Below are 13,527 nucleotides of genomic sequence, written 5' to 3'. Positions count from 1 at the left end.
AGTGCCCGTAGCGCCGGCTGGAGCGCAGCGCAGCCTAGCGCGGCGTGCACGGCGGGAGCGGCCCTCGAGTGGACCGGCCCGGAGGCGCCCCTGCTGCCCAGCTCTCTCCCCGCCGCCGCCCATGCGCGCATCCCCGCGCGGCCGGGGTCCGTAGGCCGCAGGGCGCCCCCCATGCTGCTGCAGCCCGCGCCGTGCGCCCCGAGCGCGGGCTTCCCGCGGCCCCCGGCCGCCCCCGGCGCCATGCACGGCTCGCAGAAGGACACCACGTTCACCAAGATCTTCGTGGGCGGCCTGCCCTACCATACCACCGACGCCTCGCTCAGGAAGTATTTCGAGGGCTTCGGGGACATCGAGGAGGCCGTGGTCATCACCGACCGCCAGACGGGCAAGTCCCGCGGCTACGGCTTCGTAAGTGGCCCCGCGGCCGGGCGCGCACTCCAACCTGCACTCCTCTTGGCCCGGGGCGCCGAGTCAACCGGCGGGCGCACGCCCAGCCGCCCCGCGGCCGCTCGGGCGCCTTCAGCCGGCGCCGGCACCTGCTGCCCCCTCTCGGACTCCGGGGGCGGCGGTTCACGCTCCAGCCGGTTCCGCCCCCACTACCCACGGCTGGGTCTACCTGCCCCCACCCCACACCCGGGTTAAAGGGGAGACCCGCTGTGTCCATTTAGAACTTCTGAGTTTGTGGCGAGGTTTGGGGGTCAGACGACTATTCTCGGGACTTTCTGGAGCAGCTAGCCAGGGAGAAGCAGAGCCTTCACCCCTGGGCGCTTTGAACCCGTTAGCGCCCCTCCCCCCATATTTTCCAACAGTCCCCTGTGCCGCCACTAAGAAATACCAATTTAAGTGAACAGCGGTTTGAAAACAGCTTCGTCCTTTCTAAATACAGTGTCCCCAGACCCCTCCCATGAGGAAATTTATAGGCCCCGGCCTCTGGGGAAGAGGGTGCCCTGTCTCCTCTGGGGAGTGTTTTTGTCCTTGAAGGCAAAGCTTCCCTGACACTTGAACTTCGAGGGAGGAGCTGGAATCCAGGGGGCAGCTTTGTGGGAGGGCCCCCGGCGTGGGGTCACAGGGGTGGGGGGTGGAGCCCTCGCCCTGCACCCTACAAGGGAAGCCTCTGATGCGTCTGTTCCTCCAGGTGACTATGGCCGACCGGGCTGCAGCTGAGAGGGCTTGCAAAGACCCTAATCCCAACATCGACGGCCGCAAGGCCAACGTGAACCTGGCCTATCTGGGCGCCAAGCCGAGGAGCCTCCATTCTGGTGAGAGGCTGTTTCCCTTCCCAGGCTTTTGTCAGTTGCTATATTCAGCATCGGTGTCTGTCTAGCGCCACCCCCCTGCCCTGCCCTGCCCGCCCCAGGAGTGGCAGTCGGCTGTCATGTGCTTGCAGAGCCATCACAGGGCAGTCATCCCCTAGCTTGGGAGCTGGACCCCTGCATCTAGCCGGTCCAGCTGCTTGTGCCCGTAGGACAGGGAGAGGAGGGTGCGTCACAGGAAGTTGGTCTCTGGGACCCGAGGTCAGAAGGACCAAAGCCTAGAGGCTGCTACCCCCCAGGTCCCTTGACCTGTTTAGCTGGGAGCTTTGGGGTTCATGTGGGGGTAGCCTGGGAGGGGCAAGGAAGTGGATTATCCTTTTTGGTTAGACTTGTATAGCTGGGTTGTTCTGCATCCCCAGTGAGGCCCAGCCCCTAACTGTGGTCTCGTTGTAGGTTTTGCCATCGGGGTACAGCAGCTGCACCCCACCTTGATCCAGCGGACCTATGGGTGAGTGGAGTGGCTGGCTGGAGACGGGGGTGGGGGTTTCCTGGGTCTCCCAGTGTGGGTGCCATTTCATCCTAGGACTTCCCATCCCACTGCCTTGGTTTTGCCATTTGCAGCCCCGTTTCTGTGTCTGGAGAACCATCGTTCATCTTCTCCAACTTTTCAGAAACATGATTGTGTTTTGGGGGTGGGAGAAGGTGGGGACAAGCTGGGAGAACTGAAGGGAAGACAGGTTTCGTTTCTCCACCCCGGCAGAGGCCACACCTCAGAGTGGGGAGCAGGGGCTCGAGCCTGCAGCCTGGGTTCAAATCCCGGCTTCCCCCTTACGGGCGGTGAGACCTGCAGCAGCTGACACAGGCGTCTCGTCTCTGCCTGTTTGCTCACCTGCGCAGTGGGGACGGTAGCAGCACCTCTGGCTGCTGTGAGTGCAGGCGTTAGGACGGTGTGGCTTGGGGAGGTGAGAACTCTGGAAGCATTGCTGACGTTCTTAGGAACTGGCGCGCTGGGCTCTTCTCAGGGAGCCCCTCTGACCTCCAGTGCCCGACAGATGGTGGCAGCAGGTCACTGCCAGCCGGGGTCCGACGTCTGTGAAGCTGGAGCAGGTGAGCCAGGATCAGGGCCAGATGTCCCGGCCCCGGCAGGCTGGCCCGTGGACCTTTTGTCTGACATGCTTTGGAGCAGCGCGTCCCGCCCTCCTCTGTCCAAAAAAGCCCCCCCCCCCCCCCTTGCTTTTTTTCTTAGAACATATAAGGCCTGGCAGCTGCTTGGGGAAGGACATGCACACTTCAGGGGCACAAAGGAGCTTGCCATGCGGTCTGACTTTCCAGCCCCGTGATTGATGTCGGCTGTGCGCCCCGTGCAGGGAGCTTGTTGTTGGGGTTGGGAGGTGGTTTCTTTGTGGGAGGCGGGAGGACCGTTATAAAAAGGCAGCTCCTCTTAGAGCATAAGCACTGCTTAGGCTAGTAGAGACCAGTTTCGCGCATTCGTGCGTGCCCCTGCCCTGGGGAGAGGCACAGTGTGAGGACCATCCAGCGCACTGGGGCAGGCAGCGTGGACCAAGGACCAGAGCAGGGATAGAGCCGGGCTGCGGTGGGCTGCGCAGGTCAGCCAGATGACTGAGGAACTGCCCCATGCCCAGACGCGGGGGTGCCTGCACGTGGTTTCAGTGTGGATTGCACATGTGTGTGAGCTCAGCTCCAGTCTGCCCTCCTCGGGGGGAGCCTGGAGGGTGGCCGAGAACAGGTGGTTCTGGGTTTCCTTCTCGCCAGCGTTCTGCTTTGTAAATGTCTACAGTTGTCTTGGGAGGGTTTTGGAGACACCCCGGTCTTCCTGCCGTCACCCCAGGTTCTTCCTCTCTGGGGTTCAGGCCACCCGAGGAGGGCGTTCCTCATTTCCATAGCCCTGGCTGTGTTCCCAAGATCCACACCAGGTGCCCCGGGGCAGGGCCAGCTGCACAAAGATCAGGGCGTGAGCCTCGGGCACATGCAGCTCTTTCCTGCTGGAAATGCAACAATGCCTTCCCCACCCAAGTCTGATCCAGCGCAGCTGTCCCTGAGACTCTAGTACTGTTGGTGCCTGGCCTCTGGGTCCTGCAGACGCACGCTCAGATCCTGATTCTGTCACTCACCAGCTGGGTCCATCTTGGCAAGTGATGTCCTCTTCCTGAGCCTCAGCTTCCTCCTCTGACACGGAGCCGGCACGTGGGGCTGGGTGCCCTGCTCCGGCCGGGTCTCCTGTCCTCACGCCTGCCCTCTGAAATGGGGATTGAGACATCCTCTCTTCATAGAGAGGGAAACCGAGGCAAAGAAAGGTTGAAGAAAAGGTTAACAACCGGTCTAGGGTGGCTGGAGTGACAGGGTTTGAACCCAGGCCAGCTCTAGAATCCACACTCTCAACCCCCGTTCTCTGGGGTGGGGGTAGGGGGTGAGAGGGATGTCTGACCTTGCCCCTTGGGGTCCCCAGAGCGTCACCCCTCTTAAGGTAGTTGGGGTCGGTCACAGATCTTTGCGCCATGCGTTCCCCACCTCAGGTGACAATGTTTTGTAACTGAATCTGCTGGCTGGCCATTTAATACCTGTGACGGGGGAAGAGGCCTCCAGCTATTTGTTGGTTGCCAGGGGGTGGACACCCAAACAGGGACAAGGGATTACAAGGACTGCCCATGGGCCGGGGGACTTAAGTCTCAGAATCTCGCTGCCTCCCCCGCACCAGGCCTTGCTGAGGTCCAGGCCTGGGTGAGGCCCTTGGGTGCGTTTCCCAGGAGAGGCGGCCGGCTGGGTCAGCTGCCTTCTCCAGTGCCCGCCTGCCCGGCCGCAGAGTTGGGCTGTCAGCGCCCCTTTTGTCTTTGCAAACAATTGGGCTTGGGAGTGTGGCCGGGCCTGACTCAGCGGTCAGTTTTGTCAGCTCCGGGCTGGCAGGGAGGCAGGCCTGTTGTTGGCCGAGGGCACTGTGGGAGCCGGAGCCCGGGCAGCTCGGTTTGTAAACCGGTTAACCCCTCTCCTGCCTGGCTGGCCTTCCTGGTCCCCATAGGCCCGGACAGCTCTACGGATCCCTCGGCCCCACTTTTGGGCAAGGCTGCTGGAATCCCTCCCCGGCTGGGCCACAAATGTCAGTGTGGGAAGAGCCACCAAAGGAGTAGGGTGCTGGGATCTTTCGGGACTGACCCGCCAACTGCATTTCCTTCATGGACCCACACATGGGGCCGGGGCCGGGTGACGAGGGGCTGGATCAAGGCAGGCGAGCGTCCCTTTGCTGGCTGGTGGGACAGTCAGCAGGCTGCAGGCAGGGGTGAAGGTCAGAGCGGCTGGAGAGCCTTGGATCTGGCCTGGGAGGGCCTCCTGGTGTCGGATGGTGTTTGTTCATGCTTGGGCCTAAGGCCTGCCAGGATCTGAGGCTGGTCCTGGGCCTGCCTGCAATGGAACCCCCCTCGGGTTATTTTTGAAGGGCCAGCTGCTTCCCTGGGCACAGCCTAGCCACCCCATTCTTAAGAGGGCCATGCTGTGGACCCCACCCATTTTCCGTGCGTCCTGCTCTGTGCCAGGCATGGGGCCAGGCCCTGGGGGCCCAGATGACAAGATGGAGTCTTGGGGCAGCTGGGTGTCAGGTGTGCTGGGTGCTGGAGCAAGGACCCTGGGTTCGAGGCCAGGCCGGCCCTTTCTCGCTGGCTCTTCTCCCCGTTTGGACGGTGGGAATGCCTCCCGGCTGAGTGTGCGAGCACCTGTGTGCTGAGCGGTCGATGGGGGCCTGGCCCATGGGAGGGCCTGGGATTTGTCCGTGATGAGTCGCACGGCAGCCCTTGACGGTGTCACTCCAGCCTCCAGTTCAGGCGCCAGAGGAAAAACTTGCCTAAGCTCTCACAGTGTGGGTGTGGGGGCCCTGAGTTGGGGGCTCCGGCGCCCTGGTTCCTTCCATGAGGCCCAGCACCTCCCTCTGGCCAGCCTTGGACAAACCCAGACCCCCTGGGACTGAACCCGTGGGACCTTCTCCCAGGCGTTGCACACACCTCCTGGTCTGTAGTGTCAGGGGCCCCGCATCTCTGTGTGGAGGTCCCCGCTGCCCTCGTGGAGACCGGCGGCCGTGAATGTGCGTGTGCAGGGTCTGCATGGGGCGCCCCACCACCAGCACAGGAGAGGGGTCGGGCCTGGGCCGCACGTACAGGGCTGTTCCCAGAATCGTTGGTTCATTGAGTGCTTACTGCGCCCGCTGTATGCGGGCCCTGTGCCCGGGACACTTAGAGTAAGAAAGACCCGGTGCCCGTCCCAGGGGCTCACGGTCCAGTGGGGTAGCCAGACTCACAAAGCCAGCAGGGCACGCGAGGGCCCGAGAGCGGCTGGGGTGCAGCTGGGCAGGGTGTTCCTCGTGGGCGTGGCACAGCCCTGCGTGGGCTGTGTGTGTGTGTGTGTGAGTGTGGGACTTACACACCAGGACACGTCAAACACTGGTGAGATCCCACCAGGCCTGTGTGTTGGTTCCTGGCTTAGGGAACGCGCTGGGTTATACGACCTCACATTGGGGGACCTCTCTGTACTATTTTTGCAACTCCTTGGGAGTCTTTCACTATTTATAATATGACGTAAATAAAGCTGGGGGAGGGGAGGGGCCGTGCACTGGGGGAGTCAGTGCCTTGAGGGCACAGGAGGAAGTGAGGTCAGAGCCAGGAGCTGAGGGCGCTGCGAGGAGGCCTGTGCCCTCTCCCCGCCGTGGGGCATCACGTGGCTTGTTTTTACTTTCAGGGTGTCTGGGGTGACTGGCACTTCCTGTTTGTCACTCAGTGGAGTGAACGGGGGCGGCGGGTGGCCCGTGCACACCTGCTGTTTGTCCCTGTCTGCCGTAACAGAAACCAGCCTCCACCAGCCTCCGGTGGTTCTGGGGTTCCTCTGGGAGGAGGAGCCCCTCGCCTGCCCCACTGGCCCGGCAGGAGAGCCCCTTCTCTGGCCGGAGAGCCTTGTCCACAAGCCTCAACCCAGGGGGAGGCCAGACCACGGACAGGCTGATGCAGGTTCCAAATGCCCGCAGATGGGGAGTGGGCCCAGGTGGGCCAGCCCCTGCATGCCACAGCTGGGTGACGAGTCTGGAGGCCCCTCTTGACTTCCTTGTCCTTGTGACTTGCCTGTTGAGCCTCAGTTTCCCCACCTGCCAAGTAGACATGGCAGGTGCTCCGCAGCATGCTTGGGGCATCCAGTCATTCTCCCAACCCCTCCCACGTGGTGCAGGAAGGAAGCCGTGCAGTCGGCCAGCCAGTTCATTCAGCAGGTACGCTGGCTCTGTGCCAGGCTGGGGCCGGGTTCCCCGCTGTGGTTCCAGAGCATTCTGCAGCAGAGTGGTCCTGGGGACGGGGACAAACGAAAAAGGGAATAATTGTGTCTCTCTGGCAACAGGCACTGTGGAGAGAAAGGAGCCCCAGGCAGGGGAGGAAGTGGGAGATGGGTGTGCAGGGCCAGCAGGGTGGCCGTGGGGCCCAGGGGAGCTTTTGGGGCTTACTCTGAGTGCCAAGGTGGCCCTGAGCGATGAGGGCCGGGTCACTTGTGTCTTTAAGGACCTCTCTGGCGGCTGGGCGGGCTGGGCTGCCAGGCTAGAGCGGAGGGGGTCCAAGTAACAAATCAGGCTCGAGGCCATGGCGGCTGCTCCGAACAGCGCTGGGGTGAGAAGGGGGCTTCTGAGTACATTTTAAGGGATGTGTCAGAGAAAGGGGAATCCGAGAAGATTCCAGAGCTTTGGGCCGGAGCAGATGGGTGGAAGGTCGGGTTGGTCTTGGCGGTGAGGGGAGGCTGGTGTGGGGTGCCCTTTTGGGGGAAGAACAGGTTCTGGTGGAGATGCTGTGCCAGGGCCTGGCGTGGTCCCAGGAAGGGCATCTCATCTGCTCCCGCCACCCCTCGCACTGGCCTATTGTCTGATGGCCCCCGAGAGCCGGGTTCCCGGATGGCCTGGCAGGGCCTGAGGTCGCGTCTCCAGAGGCCCTGCCTCCAGTGCGTGGGCAAAAGCCTCCAGAGAGCAGAAAAAAGTGAAACCAGCCCATTTGCCTTTTTTATTTTTACTTTTGGGGGTAGCTTTGCATTCAGAAATGGGCCTCCTGACTGTGGCCGAAGCCTTTTCACTGCGAGTTTTGCTTTGAGTGTGGGGAGACTGGTCGTCTGGCCTGTGGTCGTGAGAGGTGAGAAGTCGTCGGATGTGCCTGTCACCGGGCAGTCTCCCGCAGGGTCTCGCCTCGCTGTGGTGCTAGGGAATTCTCGGGCGGCCGGCCTGGGAAGTGCAGATGTTGGCAGCACCCCTAGCTTCCACCCACTGGATGCCGGCGGCACACCATTGTGACAGCCAGAAGGTCCAGATGTGGCCATGTCCCCGGGGGGCAGCCACTGTGCTGAGAACCGCTGTCCCAGGGGAGGGTCTCGGTTCTCACAGCGAGCTCTGAGGCCACCCTCCTCAGGACCCACTCCACAGGCAGGGAAAGCCCCTGACTGTCGGGTGCGCAGCTGCGGGGCAGGTGGGGGGCCTGCCTGGCGGGCTCTGCCGCCTCCTCGCCCCGCCCCTAGGCTAGCCGTGTGTTGTGTCCGGGGCCTCTGTGCAGCAGGACAGACCAGCGGGAACTGCCGCGTCTTGGACAGGTGCTCATGGTACCCGGGCCGCTCTGCCATCGGGTGGACCCGGGAGTGGGTCTGGGCCCGCATGCCCCAGCCTGCAGCCAGTCCTGGTGGGCATAGGTACCGGGCGGCAGACGGACGGGGGCAGACTGCTTTGCTGTGCCCTGGCTGTGGGACTGCACAGTCACTCAGGCCTCTGTGTGAGCCTCAGTTTCTCTCTCTTGCAAATGGGCTAACAACAGCACCTTTTTCATGGCTGTGGGAAGCTATGTAAGTTATCTTGGGGTTTCACACACTGAGTGGTGGGGCCGAGCACTGAGGGAAGCTGGTAAATACATGCAGACAGTATCCCCAAGGGACAGGAAACGGGGTCCCTTTCCTCCCCAACTTAAACATCGTTCACCCTGATGGTGTCTGAGTGCCGCCAGCAGGGCAGCTCCGGTAGCCGGGGCAGAGCTCTGGTCCTGACTCCGGAGGGGGTTGAGACCTGGTAGATGTGCCAGCTGCCTGAGCCGCCGGACCTTGGGACAGGTGTGGCCATGCACCTGTCATTGTAAAGCCCCAGGTACTTCTGCTGTGGACAGTGTGAGGCCCCGGGCTAGGCAGTGTTTCCTGAGTGCGGGTGCGTGTTAGAGTCTCTGGGGGCTGTCAGTTGCAGGGTCCTGGACCCACCCATCCACCTGCAGCCCGTGAGGATCCACGTTTTTAGCCAGTACATGGGGTGTTGGGGTAGGGCCATCCCTGCCTGTGCCTGGAGAAGTTCTGGGCTCAAAGCTTCCATAACCTCAAGTTAAGGAGTGTTCCGAGGTGGGGACTCCCGTGGTGGGTGGCACCACGCTGACGATGGCCAGGACGGCGGCCTGGTGGGCACGCCCCACGGCATGCAATATCCTGTGTCTGTTTGCTCCTTCCCGGGAGGCCTGTGGACCCCAGAGCCCCTCACCTGTCAGGAGGGGTGAGTGCCTGAGGGCTTTTGAGCTGGTGCTGGGGCAGAGCTCACCCTCAGCTTCACTGAGATTCCGTAGGGGAGACGGCCATGGAGCTCCAGCTCTGTGCAGTCGCCCCTCCTCCAAGAAGCCCCCCTGGGAGCCTCAGGACTGCTTCATGGGTTGGTGTGTTTTGGTGACTCTACCCCTCCTGGAACCCAGGCCCCAAGAGGCCAGGGGTTGTACAGTCTGCTCAGCACCACGTCCTGGCCCAGAGCACAGCCTCGGCAGGTGAGAGCCGAGGTGGGATTCGAACCCAGCCTGGCTCTGTTCACGGCTCTCGTTCCCATGGGGTGGGCAGCAGAGGCTTCTAAACGGATTGGGAGGAAGCTGGCATCATGGCCCGGAGCCAGGGATCTGGGAGCACCTGGGGCATGGAGCCAGGTGTGCCCCAGACTCTCGTCCCTCAGGTGTTTGCTGCATGGTCCCCGGGCCCCCAGCGCTGTCCTTCACCTCAGCTCTGCCCACGCCGAGTCCAGCCAGCACTGACCCCGGTGCTTTGCTCCTGCTCAGGGTGCCCTCAGCTAGGTGCTCTTAGGTGGGGAAGTCACTAACCTCGAATGTCTCCTTTGAAGGCGTTCAGCACCTTTACCAAGGTGTGCAGCCATCACCGCTGTGTGTGTAATCCAGAGCTCCCCTCAGCCCCAGGAGACCCTGAGCACCCGCTCCCTCCCTCTCTGGATTCGCTGTTGTAGGTGTTTCCTGTTGATAGAATCGCACAGTGTGGGCCTGTTGTTCTGGCTGCTTTCACTCAGCATAATGTCCTCAGGGCTCACCCCACATTGTAGCACGGGTCAGAAGGGCATTCCTTTTTGTGGCCGAATAATATTCCGAGGCCTGAGTCACCACAGCCTGCTTACCCTCCGCCCACTCCAGTGCACGGACCTTTGGGAGGTTTCTACCTCCGGCTGTTGTGACTCCTGCTCTTTATTCCTGATGACAGTCTGGAGGCCCCTCTTGACTTCCTTGAAGTTACCGGACTGTGGTAACTCGGCTCCATTTACAGAAGGCCGTGTAAAGCTGCTGTCCGTCAGCTCGTGCACCCATAAAAATGGCAGCTTCATGTGCTTCAGCCTCACCTGTCCTTCGCATGTGTATAGATGCACATTTGTTTTTTAGCATAAGCAGTTTTACCATTTAGCGTAAATCCCTCCCTTTTTCATAAACAGCAGCTCTGTTCTGCTGCTCGGCTCTCTCCTGGCGCCGAGGGCAGAGGCTTGGGCCGAGTCGGGGCTCCTCGTCTCCCTGCCACGTGCGGTGTGGTCTGGGGGACGTTGGCCTGCCTTGTCCGCTGGGCATGATGCTTGGGCTTTTCTGGGTTTTCGTCGGTTCTGTGGGTGCTGCTGTGCTGTACTGAGTGCATCTGTCTTTACTGCGGAGTGAGGGAGGCTGCCCAGGGGATGGAGCGTACGCCCTGGGTGGCCTGCTTGCTGCCCAGTTGCTCTCCAGGCCGCTGTCCTTGTTTCTGCCCCTGCCAGGTGCACGAGAGCATCCAAGGGAACATTTTCCTTTTTCTTTCAAAGCAGCTTCTCTTTGGAGCAGGGGCAGGGCAGGGATCCCGAGCCCATCTTATAGTGAAAGGAAGTTGGGGTCCCACCTCACCCCCGTGGTGGCCCCGTCCTGTGTAACTTGTGCTGGTATGAGGAGGAGGAGGAGGAGGAGATGCCTACAGCCGCATTGTCTACCCCATGAGGTCCCTCTGTGTCCAATGAGCTGTGAGGCTCAGAGAGGCTCAGCCACTTACCCAGGGCAGCCCAGCGGCTGGTTGGCAGAGTGAGCACATGCTGATACTGCCTTTCCTAGCCTCAGTTTCCCGCCTGTGACACACTGAGTGGATCCCTACCCTGGAGGGCTGGGTGTGCAGTGGTGAGGCCTTGGTGGGACCAGCATGGCGGTTAAGAGGGTCTGGGAGTCTCAGCCCCTCGCTCCGTCGCCATGGGGCCTTGGCCAGCTACTGAGCTCCGTGTGTCTGTTGTAAAATGAGGTACTAATGCGAAGGCTGACCTGAGGGCTGGATTTCACGGTCACCACGGGTCGGGGTGCAGCGCCCGGCTGTTGGCTGCTCCTTCCCGAACCTCACCATCGTCATGGCTGCACGCTTTTCCGCCTGCGTTTCTGTATCATCCGCCCTGCACTCGCTGGGCTGCGGGGAGCCAGGCCCGCTGTCCGTGAAAGGAATGAGCCTCTCTGGGGGAGCTGACCCTGGGTGGGGAGGTGGACGTGGTAAATCGGCACACTGTAGGTGTCCTTTGTGGGGGGCAGATGCTGGGGAGGTGAACAGGGAAGAATGAGACAGGGCGAGCTTCATGGGCGGGCACGTGGTACCCATGCGCGGAAGGGCCCGAGCTGGCCTCGATGCCTGCTGTCACCCTCCGAGGATTCTAACCCACTTTCCAACATGGTCCCCAATCATGTCGGTGGTCCTGTGGGGTGCCGCGTGGGGAGGGGTGCCTGGGAAAGGCCCACTGAGGAGGGCATGTTTGCATACTTGGAGGAGGGGAGGGTGGCAGGCACAGCCAGGGCACAGGCCTGCACAGCTGGTGTGTTCCAGCCACAGAAGAACAGACTGGGGACAGGGACGCAGCGGCCCCAAGCTCTCCAAGTCCCCCCTGGAGCCAGCGTGTTGCCTGCCCCTCAACCCCCTCTGTTTGGCCCCACAGGCTGACCCCCCACTACATCTACCCTCAAGCCATCGTCCAGCCCAGCGTGGTGATCCCGGCCGCCCCCGTCCCATCGCTGTCCTCGCCCTTCCTTGAGTACACGCCGGCCAGCCCAGCCTACACCCAGTACCCACCAGCCACCTACGACCAGTACCCGTACGCCGCCTCGCCTGCCTCCGTGACCAGCTTTGTGGGCTATAGCTACCCGGCTGCCGTGCCCCCTGGCCTCTCGGCCTCGGCCCCCACGGGCACCACCTTCGTGCAGTACCAGCCTCCGCAGCTGCAGCCCGACAGGATGCAATGAGGCCACTGCCCCCTCGAGGCCCGTCACCCACGCACCCACCGGGCAAGTGGCCGGCCGAGCCCAGGGTGCACACCAGCACCTGTGCCTCTGGGGACCCTGCAGGACCCCCACCTGCAGGACCCCCCGGGTGGCCTGGAGACCGAATCCCTTTAAATCCAGGACCCCACACATCTCGAGGGAGGACTTTGAGAGAGAAGCGTGAGCGGGAGCTCTAGAAGATGCAGCCGGACCTCCCCGCACACACACCTGCCTTCTCCCTTCACCTTCCTCCCTCCCTCCCTCCCTCCCGCCCGAGCTCCGAGCTCCGGGCTGAGGTCTCCCAGCATCCGTGAGGCCTCCCCACCCTCCAGAGCCCGGCCACCCTTTGGGCTCTGCGGAAACTGTCCTGCTCAGAGATGCCTTACTCCAGGGAAACCTGAAGGAGCGATGCGAATTGACTGTTTATTGTCGCTCCATCCGCACAAGCTGTGAACGCGGGAGACCGTGTGCGGGGAGGCCGCCCCGTGGAATTCTTGTTTCTGGTGACGGCACGGGTTCTTCCGCAAGACCCTGGGGCTCAGCGCAGCGGGGCCACCAGCGGCAGCTTCCCCAGCCCTCCAAGCACTGCAGCCTTTTTCTTACTGTCATTGTTTTGCTACTAAGATGATTCAGAACTTCAGTTTATTTTTTCAACGGAGGCTCCTGCCCCCAGGAAACCAGAACCTGTTTTTGACTTTGAGACTCACTTTTGTCCGTGGCTCCGCCCAAGGAGAAGGACCGTATTTCTGTTTGAAAAAGTGTCTGTCGCTGGAGCACCAGGAGTCCCTTGGAGGGAGGGCGTCTCCAGGTCTCTCAGCGACAGTAAGTTGTCTCAGAAGCCTGTCTCCACCCCTGCTGCCCCTGCAGGGACAGAGGGAGGGGCCCCGTGTGATGCTGGCTGAGAGCGCCCCACCCTCTCTCCTCAGTCCCCGGTTGCACCCCGCCTGGCTGAGACCAGCCTGACTCGCCCTGCCTGCCTTGGGCTCGGTGGGGAGGGAGGCACGGGGCCCAGCACGCAGTGACGGCTCCTGAGGCGGCGGGAGGGGGAGATGCGGGGCAGCCTGGCCGAGGGGGCTTGGGGAGAGTGGACAGAAGGTCAGGGGGCGCTGGGGGTATTCCTTCAGACCTACCTCAGGGAAGCGGGAGGCCTCAGGGCTGACTGGCGCAGGCGAGTGCTTTGCGGTGCTCCTGGTCCACAGTCGAGTCCCAGGAAACACCGGTAGCTAATGTTATAATAATATTTTTATTAGAATGTTCTGATTATAAAAATAAAACTTGTTTTCTTTAAAGAAAAAGCTGCTCTGTAATAATTCTCGACGTGGGCGCCTTCGATTCCCTGATACAGTGGTCATGAGCAAGTCAGGGCCATGTGGTGTCAGTCACCCCCGGACCCTCCTGGCCGGGACTTGAACCTGTTCATTGAGCGTCTCCTGAGCCGGCCTGCGGGCATCCAGAGTGATGGGATAGACACAGCCCCCCATTACCACCCACTGAGGCAGGACGGAGCCACACCGTGCCCCCAGGTGCTTCCTCACTCAGCAGTCTGCCCAGCATCCCAGGGGAGAGCACACTGGCCCAGTGACGGTGGGGTGCTCAGAGCAGGGCCCTGAGGGCCCTGGCTCAGTATTGTGATTGATGGCTCCAGCAGAACCCCTGAAATAGGGAGACAGCGCCCCAAGAGACCTAAGGAAGGCGCTGAGTAAGGGCTGCTGAGAGGAAGCAGG

At 61.9% G+C, this 13,527-nt stretch overlaps 1 protein-coding gene across 2 annotated transcripts; it reads left to right on the top strand.

Moving 5' to 3' along the window:
* RBM38 (RNA binding motif protein 38) lies at nt 1-13,092 on the top strand. 2 transcript variants are annotated; one of them, XM_054723803.1, is made up of 5 exons: nt 1-408; nt 942-1,055; nt 1,136-1,259; nt 1,707-1,761; nt 11,482-13,092. In XM_054723803.1, the coding sequence occupies exons 1-5, from the start codon at nt 172-174 to the stop codon at nt 11,783-11,785; spliced, it is 834 nt and encodes a 277-aa protein (XP_054579778.1). In that variant the 5' UTR covers nt 1-171; the 3' UTR covers nt 11,786-13,092. The 2 variants fall into 2 exon arrangements, with proteins under 2 accessions (XP_054579778.1, XP_008139426.2); XM_008141204.3 differs by lacking the exon at nt 942-1,055.
* The last annotated feature ends 435 nt before the right edge of the window (nt 13,093-13,527 follow it).

The sequence above is a fragment of the Eptesicus fuscus genome, chromosome 12 (genome assembly GCF_027574615.1).
Source record: "Eptesicus fuscus isolate TK198812 chromosome 12, DD_ASM_mEF_20220401, whole genome shotgun sequence".
NCBI lineage: Eukaryota > Metazoa > Chordata > Mammalia > Chiroptera > Vespertilionidae > Eptesicus > Eptesicus fuscus.
This window is presented reverse-complemented; position numbering and strand designations above follow the sequence as displayed.